Source organism: Nicotiana tomentosiformis, chromosome 2 (assembly GCF_000390325.3).
Source record: "Nicotiana tomentosiformis chromosome 2, ASM39032v3, whole genome shotgun sequence".
Taxonomy (NCBI): domain Eukaryota; kingdom Viridiplantae; phylum Streptophyta; class Magnoliopsida; order Solanales; family Solanaceae; genus Nicotiana; species Nicotiana tomentosiformis.
Window position 1 is genome coordinate 37,846,647 of NC_090813.1, and position 20,331 is coordinate 37,866,977.

At 37.7% G+C, this 20,331-nt stretch overlaps 3 protein-coding genes across 5 annotated transcripts; 2 read left to right on the forward strand and 1 right to left on the reverse strand.

Annotated features, from left to right (window-relative positions):
• The first annotated feature begins 555 nt into the window (after nucleotides 1-555).
• Nucleotides 556-12,919, forward strand: LOC104114269 (kinetochore protein NUF2 homolog). 3 transcript variants are annotated; one of them, XM_033660787.2, is made up of 11 exons: nucleotides 556-862; nucleotides 953-1,171; nucleotides 1,309-1,399; nucleotides 1,481-1,660; nucleotides 4,551-4,640; nucleotides 5,353-5,460; nucleotides 6,290-6,343; nucleotides 7,207-7,321; nucleotides 7,402-7,559; nucleotides 7,643-7,738; nucleotides 12,501-12,919. In XM_033660787.2, exons 1-11 carry the CDS (start codon nucleotides 702-704, stop codon nucleotides 12,540-12,542), a joined length of 1,314 nt encoding a protein of 437 aa, XP_033516678.1. In that variant the 5' UTR covers nucleotides 556-701; the 3' UTR covers nucleotides 12,543-12,919. The 3 variants fall into 3 exon arrangements, with proteins under 3 accessions (XP_033516678.1, XP_009622956.1, XP_070051271.1); XM_009624661.4 differs by lacking the exon at nucleotides 12,501-12,919 and adding an exon at nucleotides 9,425-9,681; XM_070195170.1 differs by lacking the exon at nucleotides 12,501-12,919 and adding an exon at nucleotides 9,425-9,681 and having other exon boundaries at nucleotides 709-862; nucleotides 958-1,171.
• Nucleotides 10,046-11,953, reverse strand: LOC104114268 (putative glutamine amidotransferase GAT1_2.1). Its single transcript, XM_009624660.4, has 4 exons — nucleotides 11,697-11,953; nucleotides 10,867-11,597; nucleotides 10,552-10,761; nucleotides 10,046-10,394 (listed from the first exon to the last, which is right to left on the reverse strand). Exons 1-4 carry the CDS (start codon nucleotides 11,782-11,784, stop codon nucleotides 10,143-10,145), a joined length of 1,281 nt encoding a protein of 426 aa, XP_009622955.1. The 5' UTR covers nucleotides 11,785-11,953; the 3' UTR covers nucleotides 10,046-10,142.
• Nucleotides 12,920-15,556: 2,637 nt separating the features above from the next.
• LOC138904637 (uncharacterized) lies at nucleotides 15,557-15,979 on the forward strand. Its single transcript, XM_070193143.1, has one exon. The coding sequence runs from the start codon at nucleotides 15,557-15,559 to the stop codon at nucleotides 15,977-15,979; it is 423 nt and encodes a 140-aa protein (XP_070049244.1).
• The last annotated feature ends 4,352 nt before the right edge of the window (nucleotides 15,980-20,331 follow it).

Below are 20,331 nucleotides of genomic sequence, written 5' to 3' on the forward strand. Positions count from 1 at the left end.
GTAGAAGCATAAGCATAAGCATAAGCAGTTTTGAATTTTCTTCATATTAAAAATACCCTTAGCAAAATATTATATATACCCAAATAATCTTGCTTAGTTTAAACTACTATTAAATATTATATAATGACTTTTGGGGTGAACTTTCATATTTGTTGAATGTTTTTTTGATATATTTAAATTATCATGAAAGAATAAAGTACTTTCAAATTTTATTTTTATATTTTACTTAAATAAAATAAAAGGCTTAATTATTGTCCTTCATAATGAATATTTATAATAATTTATCTACTTATATAATATTAACTATTAAGTAAATCTCTTTATGTCCTTATCCGTAATTTAATACTTAATAATACTTTTTGAAAAGTTTTGCTTAAAAGTATTTTTCAAATTGATTAGCCAAACTCAAACTGTTTTTTACAAAATTACTTTTTTGAAAAATAATTTTTAAAAAAAATACTTTTCGAAACTTCCAACTTGGCCAAACATACTTTTAGCCACTATTTGAAATATAATACAGTAGGAAAATATTCACTCTTTAATTGGACAATAAAATTTGTTTGAATAAAAATACCCTCTTCCTTTTGGTATTGGCGGGAACAATTTGTTGGCGTAGTGTGTGTATGTGCTGGCACACCGCCGATAACCTCCACAACTAAACAAGGGGCACTATCTCTTTACTGCTCTCCGCCATTTCCATAATGTCGAGATTTGATTATCCAACACTCTCCCGGCAAGACATCATCGCCGTATTAGCCGAATCTCAACTAGCCACCGTCTCCGACCAAGATCTCCTCAAACCCACTCCCGACTTCGTCACCAACCTCTACTCCACCGTTCTTCTCCATGTCGACTCTCTCCAGTTCAGTACATTTCTTCCACCCCTGCCACCCTTTAGGGCAAAAGCCCTAATCCTTTTCATTATTTTTCTGATTTTTTTTTTGGTTGCTAGGGAAGATGATGACCAGGTGGATTTTGCGGCTCTGGAGCACCTAGAGAACCCCGATGTTCATGTGGACTCGTTTCGGATCATGAATTTGTTTCATAAGATACGGGAGATGTTGACTACTTTAGATTGTCCCGAGCCATTTACTCTCAGGGATTTAATCAAGCCTGACCCTGAACGCACTAGGTTCTTTGTCGGCGCCATGCTCAATTTTTCTCTTCACAGGTCCATTTCTCTCTCCCATTCTTTTTTTTTTCTGGAACAACTGTAGCCCAATTGCCTGCACATAAATTCGTTTTATTCTGTTAGTGCTGAGGCAAACATATCGATTTTTCTTTTTTATATGTCCTTGATAAATATAGGGACACTAAATTAAGTGCTATAAGTCCGATTGTGGAAGAGCTGACTCTCATTGATGAGCAACGACGAGCTGTGGAGGCTAGAATATCTCAGGTATCTCAAGTTGTAAAAACTTTTTGACTGGAAGCTTGTTTTTCAAAGTTACTCTCGAGTTACTTACATTGTGCCTCGCAGATAAACGAAGAGATTGCAGAATATACTGAATCAAGAGAAAGGGAGATGCCTCTGGTTCAAGAAATAGACTCTAATGTTAAGGAACTAAGGCAAACCATTTCTGGTCTTAACAATCACCAAATGTCCTTGAAGGCCTCATTAAAAAAACTCAAGGAGAGGTCTAAAGAGATGGATGAGAAGGTTAGTTGTTTGGATTGTTAGCTCCTTCTAACATCATATTTGCTTCATGAATTGCCGATTGTCATGGTGTTGCCTTACTTTAGGTCTTACGTTTTCAGGGATCTATTTAGTCCTGTCAAAGATTTATATGCTAGTAAAAAATGGAGAGAACTTTTTTTTTTTTTTTTTGAGATGGTAACATATTTGTATATATTAATCAAATCAGTACATAGGTTGTACTGAAACCATATTTACAAGTAGGCAAAAGAAAAGAAAAGTTCTGCTATGCAGTCCTAGCAAAGTTCTAGAATATCTAGGATTGACATAGTGTCCTCTGTGTAGCTCTGCTTACACCAAAAACAAAAAAAGTAAAACACAATTTAGTTTGATCTTCTGTACTGAGTTGCTTCTGTCGTCAAAACATCAAGAATTCCTTTCTTTCCAGATTGTCCACCAAATACATGCTGGGACAGTCCTCCATCTATCTCTATCTCTGTCTCTTGCTCCAGCTCCAGCTTCATCACAGCTAAAAAGCACTTCAGTAATCTTACTAGGCATTGTCCAAGCTATACCTCTGAGATTAATAAAGATTTTCCATAGCTGATTTGTTGTCCTGCAGTGATGAAATAGATGGCTGATTGTCTCAGCTGTTTCCCCACATAGAAAGCACCTTGAACAAAGTGGAATCCCTCTCTTTTTGAGATTGTCTTGGGTCAAGACAACCTCATTTGCTAGCAGGCAAGTAAAACAAGCTACCTTATATGGAACTTTTACTTTCCAAATATGCTTCCATGGCCAATTAGTTAATTGCTTATTTGAATGGTTTAAGAGCTTGTATGCTGAACTCACCTTATACATACCTTTGTTGTGTCCCTGCCACCATAGTGTATCCACCCCACTCTGTAACCCTTTAAAGTCTTCCAATTGTTCGTAAAACTCAGTCAACCTAGCCACCTCCTAGTCATTTAACATCCTCCTAAATATAAGATCCCAACCTTGGGGAGTCCATACTTCAACTATTGTTCTATGCTGATGTTGAACTAAACCATATATATCAGGGAAGAGTTCTTTTAAACAGCCAACTCCCAACCAATTATCTTTCCAAAAGGAAGTTTTGTTGCCATTATTTACTCTGATGGAAGAATGACTCTTCATCACAGGCCAAAGTGACCTAATGGGCTTCCATAAACTAACTCCATATGTTGTATTAACTACGTTTGATACCCACTTGTCTTCCTCTTCATATTTAGCTTTGATTACCTTGCCCCATAAGGTTTCAATTTCCTGTGAGTACCTCCATAACCATTTCATCTTTAGGGCCTTTTTTTGGTTCTTCAGGTTCCTAATGCCTGAACCACCATGAGCTTTGCCAATTGTAAGAGATTTCCACTTAACCAAATGAACAACCCCTTTTTCTTTGTTTCCTTGCCAAAGAAAGGATCTTCTAAGTCTATCAAGCCTCTGAATAACCCCTGCATCTATCTCCCAAAGACAAATATTGGGATTTCCATCTAGCCAGCTTCTTTTCACATTTTTCAATAACAGAATTCCAAATCACCTTAGATTTAGACTTTGCTCCCAAGGGCATACCAAAGTAAATAGTAGGTAGGCTTCCTACTTTTCCACTCAAGATCATTGCCAGTTGCTCCATTTCAGGAACTTCATTGACGGGGAACAAGTGGCTTTTTCTCCAATTGATGTGCAGTCCTGAAATGCCTTCAAATAGTACCAAGATAATTCTCAGGAACCTCAGTTGTTCCTCTTTTGCATCAAAAAAATTAAAGTGTCATCAGCATACTGGAGATGTGTAACCTCCAGACTATTGTTTCCATTTTTGGCTACCTCAAAACCTTTGATCTAACCCTGATTTCTTGCTGTCTTGACCATATTGTTAAGACCTTCCATTGCTAATATGAATAGAAAAGGAGACAGAGGGTCTCCTTGTCTTAAACCTCTGTATGCAGGAAAGAATCCTTCAGGAGATCCATTAATAAGAATAGAGAATCTAACAGTGGAGATGCAATGTTTTATCCATTTGATCCATTTCTCCCCAAAACCCATTTTGTCTAACATTTTCAACAAGAAGTTCCAGTTGACATGATCATATGCCTTCTCTATGTCTAATTTACAAAGAATTCCTGGCTTCTTTTGTTTGATCTAGTACCTTTTATTTTAATTTTGTATTCCGTATAATATTAGTATGAAATAAGTTTAAATGAAGCGACATGGTCAATGAGGATTGGTATTACCGACCCCAACTTACTTTGAATTGAAACGTAGTTTTGATTGTATCATAGTAGTGTCTGTGCATCTTGTACGCACCTCGACTATTTCAACAGGTATTTGCTACTTCCCATCAAAAGTACCGAGTAACTCTACCTACCAAGGTATAGTTAGATGGGAAAAATATCTGGTGCTTTTGCGTCTCTGTTGGCATTTGAACCTTGGTTTTCCATGATTTTCCCCGACTTCATTGGCCGCTAGGCCGTACCCTTGGTCCAATTGTTATTATTCAATACAAGCTAGAACATAGCTCTTAGCCAATATATTTGAGACTTTAGTAATATTTCCTCTTATCTACATTTTCCTCAATGCAATTTAAATGTGTTTAATATTCATTTAGGATTTATGCTGGTTCCAAAAAGATTTCTTTCCGTCCCATTTTATGATATGCCGTTTGACTGAACACGGAGTTTAAGAGAGAATGAAAGACTTTTGAAACTTGTGTAAAACAAGTCATAGAAATTTGTATAGAGTAAAATGGGAAGTTCAAAGTTAAATTGTTTATAAAATAGAATGGTTTCTTTCTTTTTTGGGACTGTTTGAAAAGGAAAGTGCATCACATAAATTGGGACAGAGGGAGTATATGTTTCTAACCTAATATAACATTTGCATTTGCGCCTCCTTCCAGATTTCTAATGCAGACTTTGTGTTGGTGCAAGCTGTTCATGAAAATGCCAATTTACGTTCTAAGATTGTCCAATCACCGGTTAAGCTTCAGGTACGAGTTTTATTATGGACCCTTGAGCTTGTTTAAATTTAGTATCTGCATCAACTATGTCTTCTAGATATCTTGTGCAAAGGATGTGATTTGTTATTTGTCAAGGCAAGGGTTTGATGACATTACACTTGCAGATATATTTATCTCGAATACAATTTCAAATATGACTTATTTACATGCTGAAGCTAAAGTTTCTAAGCTGGATTTGTTTGCTTTTTTTTTTTCTTTCTTTTCTTTGGTGAACCTATGACATATCTGCCTGCACCAGTTATCTAGTGGTAGAATAGTACCCTGCCTATGACATATCTTCCTTTGTTCTTTTTTGCTGGCTAGATTGAACTGGACTGCGTGGCACAAGCTAAGATTCATGGTTGAATTGTTCTAAAAGTTCATGGTCAAAATTCTTAAGCAGTAGACTTTGTTTCTGTGTTGGTAATTCAAGTTCTCTTGAAAATTTGACTCTCTACTTTAGTAGCTAAGCTTTTTCGAAGAAGTGCCAAGATTCTTGATCTTTATTTGCTAAAACAATATCACTTGGTTCTTTGCTGCATGTCGCTTGGTTTCAATAACTCTACCTGTCTTTTAGTTAGATCAGTACATATTCTATTGGTGAGATTAATCACAAATTTTCTGCACTTGCTCCTCTGATATCAAGTTACTACAGCTTTTCCCACATTTGAAGTGTTATCTTTTGACTATTTGAAATTTTTAGAGAGCACTGGAGGAAAAGAAATCATTTCAAGCTGAGGCAAGGAATGCTGAAAGAGCAGCAATGCAGTCTTTTCAAAATAAAACTTCCATTCTTGAGGTTTACACAAAGGTACTTCACATGCAAAATGCTATATTACTTTCCTATCTTGTAATAACTAACAAGTACTATGTACTAGTATCTTCGCTTCACTAGAAGAAATCAAGCGTCCATTTGCTTTCATACTCATAATATATAATCTTTTATTTTTGACCTGTTTGAGTTTGTTTGAACTTTGATTTCTGATCAATTAATAACAATATAGATAGAATCTTAACTCCTTGATTCTACGTTACTGGTTTTAAGTAGAACAGAAAAATCTTTGACAAGAAAACTTGCAGAACTTTTTTGTACTAACCTCTTATTCGAGTGGTTTACTCCTTGCATGAGTGCCTCATGAGTCATGACATCTCCTTTTGCACGAATGTGCTACTTGGCCAGGAAGAAACAGCCTATTTGGCCAAATCACCCTTTTCTACATTGCACGAGTAAAAAGTCACAAAGTGTTTAGTTATGCGTCCAATTGACTGGATAATTGTTTACTAGATCTTAGCAGCTTATTATACAAGGTAAGAATATTTGATTGGCATGTGTGGACAGTTTGCTGCTGGACATGTTGTAAGCTATTTCTTGAGAAGGGAAAATAGAAAATTGCAAAAGAAAGAATTTGAGTGAATGTATCGTCTGCATTCAAATTTTCTCATTCTGAAGAAGAGTTGGCTGGGATGATTATAACTAATATATGACATGTACGCTTGCATGTAAAAACTGTTACCTTCATACCAGATGCAATGAAATTGTTATGATGTACAACTTTGAGTGGAAATGTTTGGTGACATTCACTCTCATTTTGCTTTTATTTGTTTTTTATTATTGTTAAATCTTGTCTTTTCAATATCAGGCTCACCAAAAAATGTCCAAGCACTTCAATCAGATGCAGGCTATACAGGAGCAGGTTATCATTTTCTGCTGTATTTGCATGTCTTGTTTTGAGATAAAGTTTTTCTTAGCTCTTTTGTTTGATTAGTAATATTTCATAGCTCTTCTGCATTTTTCAGAGGATACCTCTTAATTTTCCATTATAAATTATTTTATTTGAATGCATTTACTATTGTATGTTGGATTCAATCTTAGTTCATCTTGCTGTTATTCCTACTTGTTGCAATTACCTTTTCTTTTTCAGTCGTTCTCTAGTCGTTCTCTAGCCGAGGGTCTGTTGGAAACAACCTCTCTGCCCTTCCAGGGGTATGTGTAAGGTTGCGTAAATCTTACCCTCCCCAGACCCCACTTGTGGGAAACTACTGGGTTTGTTGTTGTTGTTGTTGTTATTGTTGTTGTTGTTGCATTTACTATTGTATGGAAACAAGTGAAATATTTATTCAGTAGAATAAGGAAAAGGAATAATTTATGAATAGCTAACATGTGTATAATGGGGCTGAGAAATATATGTGAATTATTTCTTTGTTTAAGTCCATGTATGAAAACTTGAACTAAATCCTTGTGCATTCTGATATAAGATGTCAAATATTCTGAATTCCGTTGATGACATGGAACTGTTCGAATTTCACATCAACATATGCCACTTAATTTCTTCTTTTGGTTGTATATTGTTTTCCTTTTTTTTAAAAAGAAAAAGAAGGAAAAAACAACGAAGTCTAAGAATGATTACGGTGAAATTTAAAGTTGTGAGAGTCACTCGCTATAGACCATTATTGTCTAGAGTTCTACCCTATTTTTGTCCTTGATAGTCATCATTCTAAGCAAAGCAGTCATGAATCCCTTTACATTTTGCCAAAATAATATGAATGATACTGACAGGTTAATTCAACTAAATCTATTGAGAAAGATATTAAGGTTCTCAAACAAAAGCTGAGTGATGAGGAAGTACTGGACAAATCCCTTGAAGCTAAACTAGTTGAAAGGCAAGGAAAAGGTAAGCGTACTTTTAGCTGTTTTATTACTTTCATCTGTAATTTCCTCTTACCTCCAACACTAAATACATATCTTATCCAGCGGACCAATTGGAAGAATTAAGAAAGCAATTAAAGAAAGAAAGAGATCTTAGTTGTGAGGAGGCTGCCAAAGAAATGAAATTTTTTAATTTGGAAATGGAATCAAAGAGGCATGGTCTTGAAGCAAGGCAAAAAGAGGTGGAAGGTGTGCTTGCAGAGGTACTGTTATCATGTCTTTATTTGCTAAAACAGTATATCTTGTTCGGGTTTGCTCCATACTTAAATACCACCTTTTTCATTAGGCGGATGCAGTAACTGCAAAAATTAATTCAGTAAGGGAGTCTGGAGCATCTAAATGCCAAGAGTTGGGCCGTCATTGCGAAGAAGTTGTAGCAGAGGTACAATTCCCTCGACATCTATCTTCTACATATCTATTTTGGTAATTCAAATGGGGATTCAAACAATGGGAGCTAATATAATTGAGGCCGATGGCTGTGTTAATATCTGTTTACTATTATCTGGATCTTTTTCTGTCTGTCTGTCTTTTTCTCTCTGTCCCCCCCCCCGGGTCAATGATAGATACACTATAAGCAGATCACAGGAAGAGGAACTTAGCTAATGTGCTTGTTTAGTTGGGAAGAGTTGGACTTCTGACCCAAACCCTACTTCTCTATGCTTTTTTTTTTGATAAATTAACGTATTTTATTAATAAATAGTACCAAGGAGGTACTATAGAAGTACAACAGAGAGCATCAAGTTCGTCTACATAGTTACAGCATCATTGCATCAAGAAATTCCAAAAGAAAGGCTGGGTTGTCAAACATATTAAACCTATAACTTGAATACAAAGATTCTAGATATCTATACTTTACAAAAGAAGAGTGTTGTATCCTTCCTTTGATATATCTACTAATTTCTTTCCAACCATATAATCCCCGTGATGCATAATGGCATAGTCTTCCATATTTGCCTTCTACTTTTCTCAATCTTTTGACCCTGCCAGCAAGATATAGACTTCTCACATCCTGGGGCATCACCCAAAGAACTCCAAAGATATATAAGAATGAGGGACCAATTCTGCCAAGTGAATTTGCAATGAAAAAGGAGATGATTGCTGGTTTCAATTGCATCTTCACATAAAATACACCTGTTGCAGAGAGAACAGCCTCTTCTCTGTAATGCAACTTGAGTTACGCAAGCATCTTTTGCTGCTACCCAACCAAAGCAAGCTTCTTTAGGCGCTTCCTTTGTTCTCCATAACATCTTTCAAGGCCAATTATTCTCCCAGTTTTTTTGTCCTGAAATCTTACAACATTGAAGTCTCCTCCAATTGCTCATGGAAGTTCTGCCAGATCACTGGTTTCTGCCAACTCTTGCCACGATTCTTTCTTCCTCTTTCCTGTTACAAGGCCCATAAACTCCGGAAAGATACAACTAAAACCTGTGTTTGATTCTTTCAGAAATACTGTTACAGAGTGGAGCCCAAATAATTTTTCTTTGCAATTCCATCTTTTATCCCAAAACACAATGATTCCTCCACTACTTCCTTGTGCATCCATTACTGCCCATTCCACCCACCTGCTGCCCCAAGTTGTCGAATGAAGGAGAGATTTGAAGAGCAGACTTTGTTTCCAGTAGATACAAATATATATATATATATATATATATATATATTCACCATATTTCTTTTTTCTTTGTCGTTTAGTCCCCTCACATTCCAACCAACTATTTTTAGTTTCATTTGGCAGCCACAATTACTTTCCTTCTTTCAGTTCCCTCTTTACCTTTCTTTTTAGGAGAAGCACTTTTTTGAAGATGGGCTTAGTACATTGATTCTTCTCTTTCCGATTCTCAACAGTGGATCCAACAGTTTTCTTTGTCTATGCTGTATTTGTGTTATCTTTTTTTTTTTTTAATAGTTATTTGGTTTGCATTGCTACACTACAATGTTCTCATTGCTAACTTAGAACGCAAATATAGCTTATGTGTTTTTTGCCACGACATTAGATATTAAAAAAGCAATAGAACTGCATTTTAGTGTCTTCTTGATCATGTGTGATTGATTAATCTTGTTCTTATGTCAGTTTTATCGGCACTCAAGCTCAACCTTAGACTTGCTACCGCAAACTGAAGTGGACCAGGCAGTTGTTGATAAAAGGAGCTGATATTTTATTCTGTCATTTTTATGTAGAGTAGAGCCGTTCTACAGTAACAGATTGGAGTGTCCATATCCTTTTCCTTTTTCTCCCGTAGGAAAGAGCGTGAAAAACCTTCATGATTCAGATGATGATATTATGATCTGCAACATTTAAGCATTGAAATGCATGGGTTGGAGTGTCCATATCCTTCTCCTACGCCTTTAAGACGGACTAGTTTGAGCAAAACTTACGTAGATCCAGCTACTTCTTTATTCAAATCATATATATAAGTGTGATAAGTTAATAATCGCATAGATATACTGGAGTATCTAAATTATAAATGGTATTTCTTTGATTCACCGACTTTAGACCCTAAATCCATCTTTTACCACTTCAATATATATTCTACGTTGCAGAAAAAGAAAAACAAATGGCCTTCAATGCCGTTCATGGATAACTAGCTGTGATTTTGCTCCTTAAAATAACCAAAGCTTATTGATAACTTAATTAGGAATTAGGGCGCCCAGTAAAATAAGTACATGCTACACATGAAGGGGAAAAAAGAACTTTACTACTAAGCTGACATTTTCATTCACGTGACTTTACAAGTACATAAACTTGACAACAAATAAAGCTTAAAACCGAGAACTCGTGCAGATAGATCTCAAAAGGTAACTTCATTAACAATTCCTTGGAATTTTCTCTCCAAAACTTCTGAACAAATCTGTCCCATCATATGGTAAAATGACTTGAGATCAGATAGTTGCTCCATTGACATTTTCCCCATTACTTTCCTCGCCAATGCCTCTTTTTCTTCATTCATCTTCAGTTTCTCCAAATAGGATGATGCATTCCTTACTGTTGCTCCCATTTGCATTAACCTTGCCTCTTGTGCCAAACTCAATGCTGTATTAGACTGCAAAATTGACATAATCAAGTTTTATTATACAGGTGAATTTATGTGATAGAGTCAGTAAGTTTAGTTGAACCCACAAAATCCGTCCTAAATCTGCCGTTAGTAGTGCATAACTTTGTATAAATGTGGTGTAAAGCTGCTGAGAATCATGTCCTACCTCAAGGAATTCTGCTCCTGCATCTAAGTCTGCAGTTTTAGATGGCTGCATTGTTCGACCTTTTTCATATATATCTCTAGCAAGGGAAAAACTTCTGACTATAATTTTCCTCTTTTTCTCCATTTCTTGATTAAGCTTCAACGGTTTTTGTATTCTGATTGAGCTGTTAATTAACTTCTTTTGATAAGCAACTACAGCCTTCACAAACTCCTGCCAAAATAACATTCAACATAGGGTAAGAAAAAGATAACAAGAAGTAGTACAATATAGTGCTATACTATATATATATATATACATGTGACAATTTCTTGTTACCTGATAAGCAAATGTACATCCAGGATAATCAAATTCATCAGTATCGGATTGCCTCATTCGTTCAGGATGAAATTGAAGTCCCATAATAAACTTACCTTCTGTAGGATTATAAGCATCTGGATCATAAAATCCTTCTATTAAACCATCAGGTGCAAATGCCATAGGAACAAACCTCTGAGCCAATTTTTTAACTCCTTGGTGGTGATAACTATTGACTGAAATTTCCATTTTTTCATCTTCTAAAGAATCCTCAAACCAGTGGTGCAACGGCGTTTTCGCGACGACGTTGATCACATGCCTATGACCATCGTAATTATCATAATCCATGTGACTTACCCTCTGATTTTCAGGTAGGTTTATTGATATTTCTTTGCCAATATCTTGTAAAAGGGTGCCCCCACATGCAACATTTAGTACTTGTGAACCTCTGCATATACCTAAATAAGGTATGTTCCTTTCTAGACAAAGCTTAGCTAATCTGAGTTCAATTGTGTCTTTTTCTTTGTCAATTGCAGTATCACTAGCGTGTAATCTCCTGATTTCTTCCAATTCTTCAGGGGAAAGATCAGAGAGTTCATCATTGTATAGAGAAGGGTCTATGTCTTCTCCTTCACAGAGAAGAACACCGTGAATTGGTTCAAAACTGTCTAATAACATATGGACCCCTGAAACACGTGGTACAATCACGGGTACAGCTCCATAACTTACTATAAGATCAAGATGATATTCTCCTGAAAATAACACAATGAAAACCCAACAATTTTTTTTAAGAACTTTTTTCCATTTAAATGTGAAAAAATGAAGAGAGACAAGACGAAGAAGTAACGTACCAACAAAATCGACGAACTTGTTTTTGCGAACGGTACGTCTAGAGACGATGAGGACACGAGGTAGAACTACTGAGAGATTGGCAGCCATGGCAGCACTATAATTTTTATAGTCTTTTTGTTAATTTGCAAATACTAATTATCTAAGTTGTAAAAACAAAAGAAGATTAAGGGGGATAATATATAGAGTTTGAAATTATAATTAGATAAAGCAGCTATTTAGGGGGCGAGAAATGAGAAACACAGAGTTGAATTAGTGAACGGTTAAGAGGAAAAAGAGAGAAAAGTGTGGGGCTTTTATAAGGAGATCGCCGCGTAATTGCGAATGTAGCTATTAATAGTTGTGTCTAAGGTGACTAGGAGAGAGTACAAGATTTGATCCAATAATAAACAACTTTTGAGGATTTGTTAAATAATTAATGTTGGATAACACGTGGATAAATGCACATTAATGGAGGCTTTTCTAAGACGGGTCAACGCTGAGAAATTGCTGATGTGGATCTGCCTATATTCGGATAACCTTTCTACTCAATATAGGCAAAATAAATCAAGAGAAGAGAGAGCTAATCTCTGTCACTTTTATGAATGAATGAAAATTACCTTGTGCAGCTTTGTATATTTCGAAAGTATACATATGTTTACACTAATTAAAGGATTAAATTTTAAGGGGTCATTTGATTACCAGGTGATACATTGCTTAAAGTATATATATTTATATGTATATCGCTTCATATTTTACTCGTGTTTCGTGGATTTCAGATGTAAAATGTATTGATTTATGTTAGTTTGTGGTATTTTTATATGTAGGAATCACCCGGAGGCAATAGAGGGCAAAAGGTGCGAGATTAGAGCCAAAAGGAGAAAAAAATGAAAAAGGTGGATTTCCAGCGCCACAGGCAACGCCCCACGCTACCTGTGGCGCAGTTTACAGAATGTTCAAAGGGCCAGCGCCAGGGCTAGCGTCCTACGCTGTCCTGGGCGCTGGTGACGGGAATTTCTCCAACTTTTTCCGGGACAAGGTTATTTCGTCCTAAGACCTACTAAACGCGTATAAAAGCAAGACTAAGCCTATTTTGAGGGGGGATACGTCACTTTGAAGAAAACATACCCACGAGGAACATCCGGGAGCGAGGATATCTCAGTTTTCTTCATCTTTTCTTAGTATTTTCAATTATCCAATATTATAAAATTGTTTGATATTATCATGAGTGGCTAAAATCCATAATTCTGGGGTTGTGATTTAGCCATGAATATTATTGTTTAACGTTGACTTAACTTTATTAAAATTTACCAATATGTGATTGTTTCTTTAATTCTGTGATTAATTGCTTAATTGTCTGGCAAACAGTTAGAATCTATTTACTATCTATGCTATGCTTGGGAAAGCCATGTTTAGATTAGAGAAGAATTGAAAAGAGCGTGATCTTAACTCTAGGGGAGGAGGATTTGTGGTTATGATAGGAATATACCTAGGCATCGTGCTTAATTAAATATCGTAATCTTAATGCGTTCTTAATAGATTGATTTCATAGGAATATAGACGTTAATCTATTTTGAATATGCGAGTAGTACTTCGGGAGAAGGCTACGAGAGCAATTGTTCAATTAATAAGCAACCATGAGTGAATTGTATGAAAGAGAGAGTTAACTAGAACACAAAAGGATTGGTGAATCGATCACAACCCTGGAATATTCGGCTCTACTGAATACACAACAACCATTGCTGCTTGATAATTTAGTTACTAGATAGAATTATTGTTTAGTATAATCACACTTTTGAACTCGGATTGACTCGACTGAATAACAATCTTGGTGAATTTAGTAGGTAGTTAATGCAAGTCTCTATGGGTTCGATACTCGACTTGTCATTTTATTACTTGTACGACCACATATACTTGCATGTGCATCTGGGAGCAACAAGTTTTTGGCACCGTTGTCGGGGACTTGAATATTGACTGCTTTCTAGTTTTAGCTTTAATTGTTTATTTCGTCAAGTCTAATGTTACTTAATTGTTGCTCTGCTCTCAGGAACCTTGATTGAATGCGAAGGGTCAGAACCTGAGAGAATATTTCACAGGAGGTTGAGGGAAGCAAGGGACACAAATAATCTTCAAGCACTTGTTCAATTTCCTGTGGATATGGCAGAGGAGCAATATATGGATGTTCAGGAGGTGGCGATGCCCATCATTGTTTATGTCACCACCAACATTGTGAAGCCCAGAATCACTGGGCACTTGAGCTGAAACAGAGCATGATCCAGCTACTATATGCGAATGGGCAATTTACGGGTCTTCCACACGAGGATCCACAACAACACATCCTGAACTTCTTGGAGATTAGTGATACTTATATCACTAACAGAGTCACTCAAGACTATGTGAGGCTTACATTGTTCCCGTTTTCTCGGTTGGGCGAAGCAAAGCGATGGTTGAAGGTAGAACCAACTAATTCTATTATATCATGGAATGATCTGGCGAGGAAATTTTGGCAAGGTTCTTCCCTTCAGGCAAAACTGTAAAGATCAGAAGTGAGATATTCACCTTCAAACATAAATCGGAGGAGTCCTTATACTCAGCTTGGGAAAGGTTCAAGGGGCTGCTCAGAGGCCGTCCTCATCACAATCAGACAAATGAAGTGAGCTCACAGTTTCATAGAAGGGCTACATCCTGAGACAAAGATTATGGTAGATGTTGCAGCTGGAGGTCAAGTGTTATAGAAAAGCTTCGATGAGATATATGCATTATTGAACAAATTCTCCAAAAGCAATCTTGATTGGCAATGAGAGATGGGTAGACACACAATGCAAAAATCTGCAGGGGTTCTCGAGTTAGATGTCGTCTCTGCATTATCAGCGCAAATTTCCACATTGACCAACCAAGTCAATCAGATTACCTTGGTTATTAACACACAACAAGCCCAACCAGTGCAACAAGTTCAAATATTTTGTGAAGTATGTGGAAAGGGTCACATGAGTGACCTATGCCCAGTTAATCTAGAGTCTGTCTATTTTGTGGGTAATGCAAATAGGGGTCAGACAAATCAGTATGGGAACACTTACAATCCTAACTGGAGGAACCACCCAAACTTCTCTTGGGGTGGAAACCAAGGTTCTCAGAATAAGTACAGGCCACAAGCGCCTCAAGAGAAATATAGACTACCTCAGGCTGAACAATTTGCAAACCCAACGAGTCACTTTGAGAAGATGATGAAGAAATTAATGATTGACCAGCAGGCCCAAGCAGCAATGATGAGAAATTTGGAGCGACAAATGGACAACTTACTAGTGCTCAAAATACTCGACCAGTTGGAGCTCTTCCAAGCGACACTGAGGCTAATCATAAAGCATCTATTAATGCTGCGTCATTAAGGAATGGGAGACAGTTAGAAGAAGTCTAGTCGAAAAAGAGAAAACAAGTGATCTTTTATGAGAAACCGACCACCATAGAGGCAGAATCGGAAAAATCAAAGGAGTCAAAAAAGCTAGATGAAGAGGCGGTGGCTAAGCAACCCCAACCATTAGTTGCGAGGCCACCACCTTCGTTCCCTCAGAGATTGCAGAAAGTGAAGGATAATGCCACTTATAAAAAGTTTCTTGATATTCTGAAGCAGGTGCAAATCAACATTCCACTGGTAGACATCCTGCAAGAAGTGCCCAAATATGCCAAATAGATCAAGGACATAGTGGTAAATAAGAGGATGTTGACAAAGTTTGAAACCGTGGTACTCGCTGAAGAATGTAGCTCATGAATCCAAAGCAAGCTACCTTAAAAATTAAAGGATCCAGGTAGTTTCACTATCCAAATCTCGATTGGTAAGCATGCAGTCGGGCGAGCTTTGTGTGATCTTGGAGAGAGCATCAATTTGATGCCGCTATCTGTGTTCATACAATTGGGGTTGGGTGAGCTGCGCCCAACCACGATAATTTTACAGTTGGCTGATCGCTCCCTTGCTCATCCTAAAGGAGTGATTAAAGATGTGTTAGTTCAAGTGGGTTCTTTCATATTCCTTACTGATTTCATTATCTTGGACCTTGAGCTTGATCAGGAAGTCACATTTATTTTGGAGCGTCCATTCTTAGACACAGACCGAGCTATTATTGATGTATGTGAAGGAAAGACGACGATGAGAGTAGGTGATCGAGTGGAGGTATTAAATGTGTATAAATCACTCAGATTTCCAACCGATTATGAAGAGCTATCCATGATTTCTGTGGTGGAAGGTGATGTGACGTCATTGGTGCCTTATGAGCCCCATAAATCCCCTTTAACAATCCTTGATTGGGGATGAAGAAGACAGTGAAGATGAGATAATGGATGAAATTGAGCAAGTACTTGACATGTTTTGCAATTATGTCCATGGGTTTGGGTAATTTGAGGAGTTGGACATGCCCGTCACTCTAACCCCTCATAGGCTATCTATTGAAGAAGCTCCAAAGCTAGAACTCTTAAGCCCCTTCGAACGTATCTGTGCTATGATTATTTGGGGAACTCTAAGACACTGCCAGTGATTATCTCATCCAGCTTGACTAATGTACAAGAAGAAAAATTGCTCAGAGTACTTCACGAGCATAATAAGGCTATTGAGTGGACAATTGCTGACATCAAAGAAATCAGTCCATTATTTTGCATGCATAAAATCTTTCTGGAAGATGGACACAACCCCAGTTTTGAGAAACAAAGGGGATTAAATCCCATTATGAAAGAGGTCGTGAAGAAGGAAGTAATTAAGTGGCTCGATGCATGTATCATCTTTCCTATCTCTGATAGTAACTGGGTAAGCCAGTGCAATGTGTTCCCAAAAGAGGGGATGACTGTGGTAGAGAATGAGATAATTCCTACTTGCACCGTGACGGGGTGAAGAGTTTGTATTGATTACAGAAGGCTCAACAAAGCAACCCGCAAGGACCACTTCCCACTTCCATTCATTGACCAAATGTCGGACAGATTGGCGAGGCATGGATATTATTGCTTCCTTGATGGTTATTCGGGGTACAACTAGATTGTCATATGCCTGAAGGATCAGGAGAAGACCACTTTTACTTGTCCTCATGGCACTTTCGCTTTCAAGTGAATATCGTTTGGTCTTTGTAATGCACCAACCACTTTCCAGAGGTGCATGATGGCTATTTTCACCGATATGGTGGAAAAGTTTGTTGAAGTCTTCATGGATGACTTTTCAGTCTTTCGGTCTTCTTATGATGATTGTTTGAAGAATTTGAGCAAGGTGTTGGCCCGTTGTAAAGAAATATATTTGGTGTTAAATTGGGAAAAATATCATTTTATGGTGCAAGAAGGCATCGTGTTGGGCCATAGAGTGTCAAGGAGCGACATTGAAGTTGATAAAGCGAAGGTGGAGGCGGTTGAAAAATTGCCTCCACCAATTTCTGTGAAGGGTGTCCTGAGTTTCTTAGGACACGCGGGATTCTATAGACGCTTTATTAAGTATTTTTCAAAAATTGCCACTCCATTGTGCAGGTTTCTTGAAATGGATGTAACCTTCAATTTTGATGAAGCATGACTCAATGCATTTAAAGAGCTCCAAAAGAAGTTGGTGGCTGCCCCTATTATTGCAGCATCGGATTGGTCCTGAACTTATGTGCAATGCAAGTGACCATGCTATTGGGGTAGTGCTAGGCCAGAGGAAGGACAAGATATTTTATTCCATCTACTATGTGAGTAAGACTCTTGATGATGCACAACTAAATTACACCACCGCAGAAAAGGAGTTGTTGGCCGTTGTGTGGGCCTTTGAGAAATTTCGGGCATACTTGGTGGGCACAAAAGTCATAGTCCATATCGATCATGCAACAATCAGGTATCTATTTACAAAAAAAGAATCCAAGGCTCGATTGATGCGCCGGGTCTTGTTGTTGCAGGAATTTGATGTAGAAATACGCGATTGGAAGGTCACAAAAAACCAAGTAGCTGACCACCTATCAAGGCTGGAAAATTATGACCACGTGGAGGAATGTGGACAAATTAAAGAGGCATTTCCTAAAGAGCAACTTTTTGCTATCACCCAAGACCCTTCCCTATGGTACGCGGATTATGTGAATTATCTTATGAGTGTGGTACTTCCTCCTGAAATCGAATATGAAGCTAGAAAGATATTTCTACATGATGTGAACTTCTACTACTGGGATGAGCCATTCTTGTACAAGCAGTTTGCTGATTAGTTGATGAGGAGATGCATTCCACAAAAGGAGGTGGAATTAGTGTTGTATGATTGTCATGTATCACCTTATGGGGGACATCACGGAAGCGATAGGACAGCTGCAAAGGTATTACAATCTGGGTTCTTTTGGCCAATATTATTCATGGATACCCATACAATTTTTAATAATTATGACCAATGTCAAAGGACAGGAACAATCACAAAGAGGCATGAGATGTCTTTGAATAATGTCATGGTGGTAGAGATTTTGATGTGTGGGGGATAGACTTTATGGGGCCATTCCCATTGTCAAGAGGAAATAAATACATCTTGCTAGCAGTTGACTACGTGTCAAAATGGGTAGAGGCGATCGCATTGCAAACAAATTATGACATGGTGGTAGTTGCGTTTGTGAAGAAGAATATATTCTCGAGGTTTGGGACTCCACATGCCTTGATTAGTGATGAAGGGACACATTTTTGCAGTCGGTTGTTGAATAACCTTCTAGATAAATACGGAGTCTGCCATAGAGTTACCATGACATATCACCCGTAAACAAGTGGACAAGCTAAGGTGTCCAACAAAGAAATAAAGAAAATATTACAAAGACGGTGAGTGTGAATAGGAAGGATTGGGCTGCAAAGTTAGACGATGCCTTGTGGGCATATAGAACCGCATACAAACACCAATTGGGGCGTCGCCGTATAAGATTGTTTATGGGAAGGAATGTTACTTGCCTATTGAACTTGAACACAAGGCGTATTGGGCCATTAAAAAGTTGAATATGGACCTTGAAACCGCGGGCGAGAAGAGATTTTTGCAGTTGAATGAGTTAGATGAGTTCAGGCTGCACTCTTATGAAAATGCTAAGCTTTACAAAAAGAAAACAAAAAGATGGCATGACAAGAGTATCAAGTCACAACACTTCGAACCAGGCCAATAGGTGTTATTGTTCAATTCTAGGCTCAAGATGTTTCCTGGAAAGTTAAAATCGAGATGATGAGGTCCATTTGAGGTGGTGAGAGTCACTCTTTATGGTGCAATTAAGCTGCGCGCTTTACATGGTGAAAGGATTTTTTTAGTAAATGGAAACAGAGTCAAGCACTATTGGAGAGGAATCATTGATCGTGAGAAGACCAAAGTAGTCCTCTCTGATGAGTAAGCGGGGTCCTGCGTCGTGCCGCGACGTTAAATCAAACACTTGTTGGGAGGCAACCCAATTTTTATTGCTTTCATAGCTTAGTTTGTTTTAAATTCTTTTTAGTTAGAGTAGACTAGAGTTGTTATTTTCTTTGTACACATAAAAATTATAGGTAGAATGGTGTAGGGCATGTAAATTGGATATATAAAGTGCTTGGGGGGGGGGGGGGTCGGGGACTTCATTCAATAATAATAATAATAATAATAATTTTCAGCGAATTAGCGCCCAGGCCAGTGCCCCACGCTGCCTGGGGCGCAATTTACAATATGTTCGAAGCCCCCAACGCCAGGCCTAGCGTGGGGCACTGGGCCGGGGGTCAGGTAAGTTTTAATTTTTTTTTCTTGTTTTGTTTAATTATTTATTTGATTAACCCAAAGCCCATAAAACCTCGACCCATTTACCCATATACCCTCACATTACTATTCACGCCCATACACACCTTAAATTAAAACACCACTCAAACACCTTAACTCTAAAATAATCCCCCTTTCACCACTCTCTCACACTCTCACTCTCTAACCACGACCCTTCTTCCTTCTCTTTCTCAATTTTCTTAAGCTTCTCTCTTGCTCTCATCCTAAATCCTACAGGTATGTCCTCCTCCTCCTCCTCCTCCTCCTCTTCCTCTTCTTCTTCTTCTTATTCTTCTTCTTCTTCTTCTTCTTCTTCTTCTTCTTCTTCTTAGACATCACCACTCAAACACCTTAACTCTAAAATACTCCCCCTTTTACCACTCTCTCACGCTCTCACTCTCTAACCGCGACCCCTCTTCCTTCTATTTCTTCATTTTCTTAAGCTTCTCTCTTGCTCTCATCCTAAATCCTACAGGTATGTCCTCCTCCTCTTTTTCTTCTTCAGATGATAATAAACATCCCCTTCCCAAACGCCCTAATCCCCAAATTTTCCCTACGTTGCTTTTTAAGACTTGTTGTATGGTGGGTGGCCCGAATGTAGGACGAAATTGGTTGTGACAACCTTGTTGTTGTAATGTATATGGATAAGTAAACTAGAATTCCCTCTACTTCGTTGAAATTTGGGAGGGCCACCATGTTCCAATATTATTAAACTAAGTTGCACACACTTCATGCTTACAAGGTATTTGCTAAAATTTTTGAATGAGTATTTTGTGCACCAGTGAAATCTGAGTAGATGAGTGTAGTTGTATGTGATATTGGGATAAGTGTGGGGTGTTTGGGAATGATTCTACATAATTCATAGTTTGGCTTTAATGTGCACATGTCGCCCACACCATGTATCTTCTATTATGTATGTTGTAGCACTTTGT

What these genes read in the sequence shown, in the direction of transcription:
- LOC104114269 (XM_009624661.4), top strand. Translation starts at nt 702, where the DNA reads ATGTCGAGATTTGATTATCCAACACTCTCCCGGCAAGACATCATCGCC. An exon ending in TTCTTGAGGTTTACACAAAG is followed by an intron (nt 5,461 to 6,289) that starts GTACTTCACATG and finishes TTTCAATATCAG; the next exon opens with GCTCACCAAAAAATGTCCAA. An exon ending in TGGAAGGTGTGCTTGCAGAG is followed by an intron (nt 7,560 to 7,642) that starts GTACTGTTATCA and finishes CTTTTTCATTAG; the next exon opens with GCGGATGCAGTAACTGCAAA.
- LOC104114268 (XM_009624660.4), bottom strand. Translation starts at nt 11,784, where the DNA reads ATGGCTGCCAATCTCTCAGTAGTTCTACCTCGTGTCCTCATCGTCTCT. An exon ending in GATGTACATTTGCTTATCAG is followed by an intron (nt 10,762 to 10,866) that starts GTAACAAGAAAT and finishes TTATTTTGGCAG; the next exon opens with GAGTTTGTGAAGGCTGTAGT. An exon ending in CAGGAGCAGAATTCCTTGAG is followed by an intron (nt 10,395 to 10,551) that starts GTAGGACATGAT and finishes TCAATTTTGCAG; the next exon opens with TCTAATACAGCATTGAGTTT.
- LOC138904637 (XM_070193143.1), top strand. Translation starts at nt 15,557, where the DNA reads ATGCCGCTATCTGTGTTCATACAATTGGGGTTGGGTGAGCTGCGCCCA.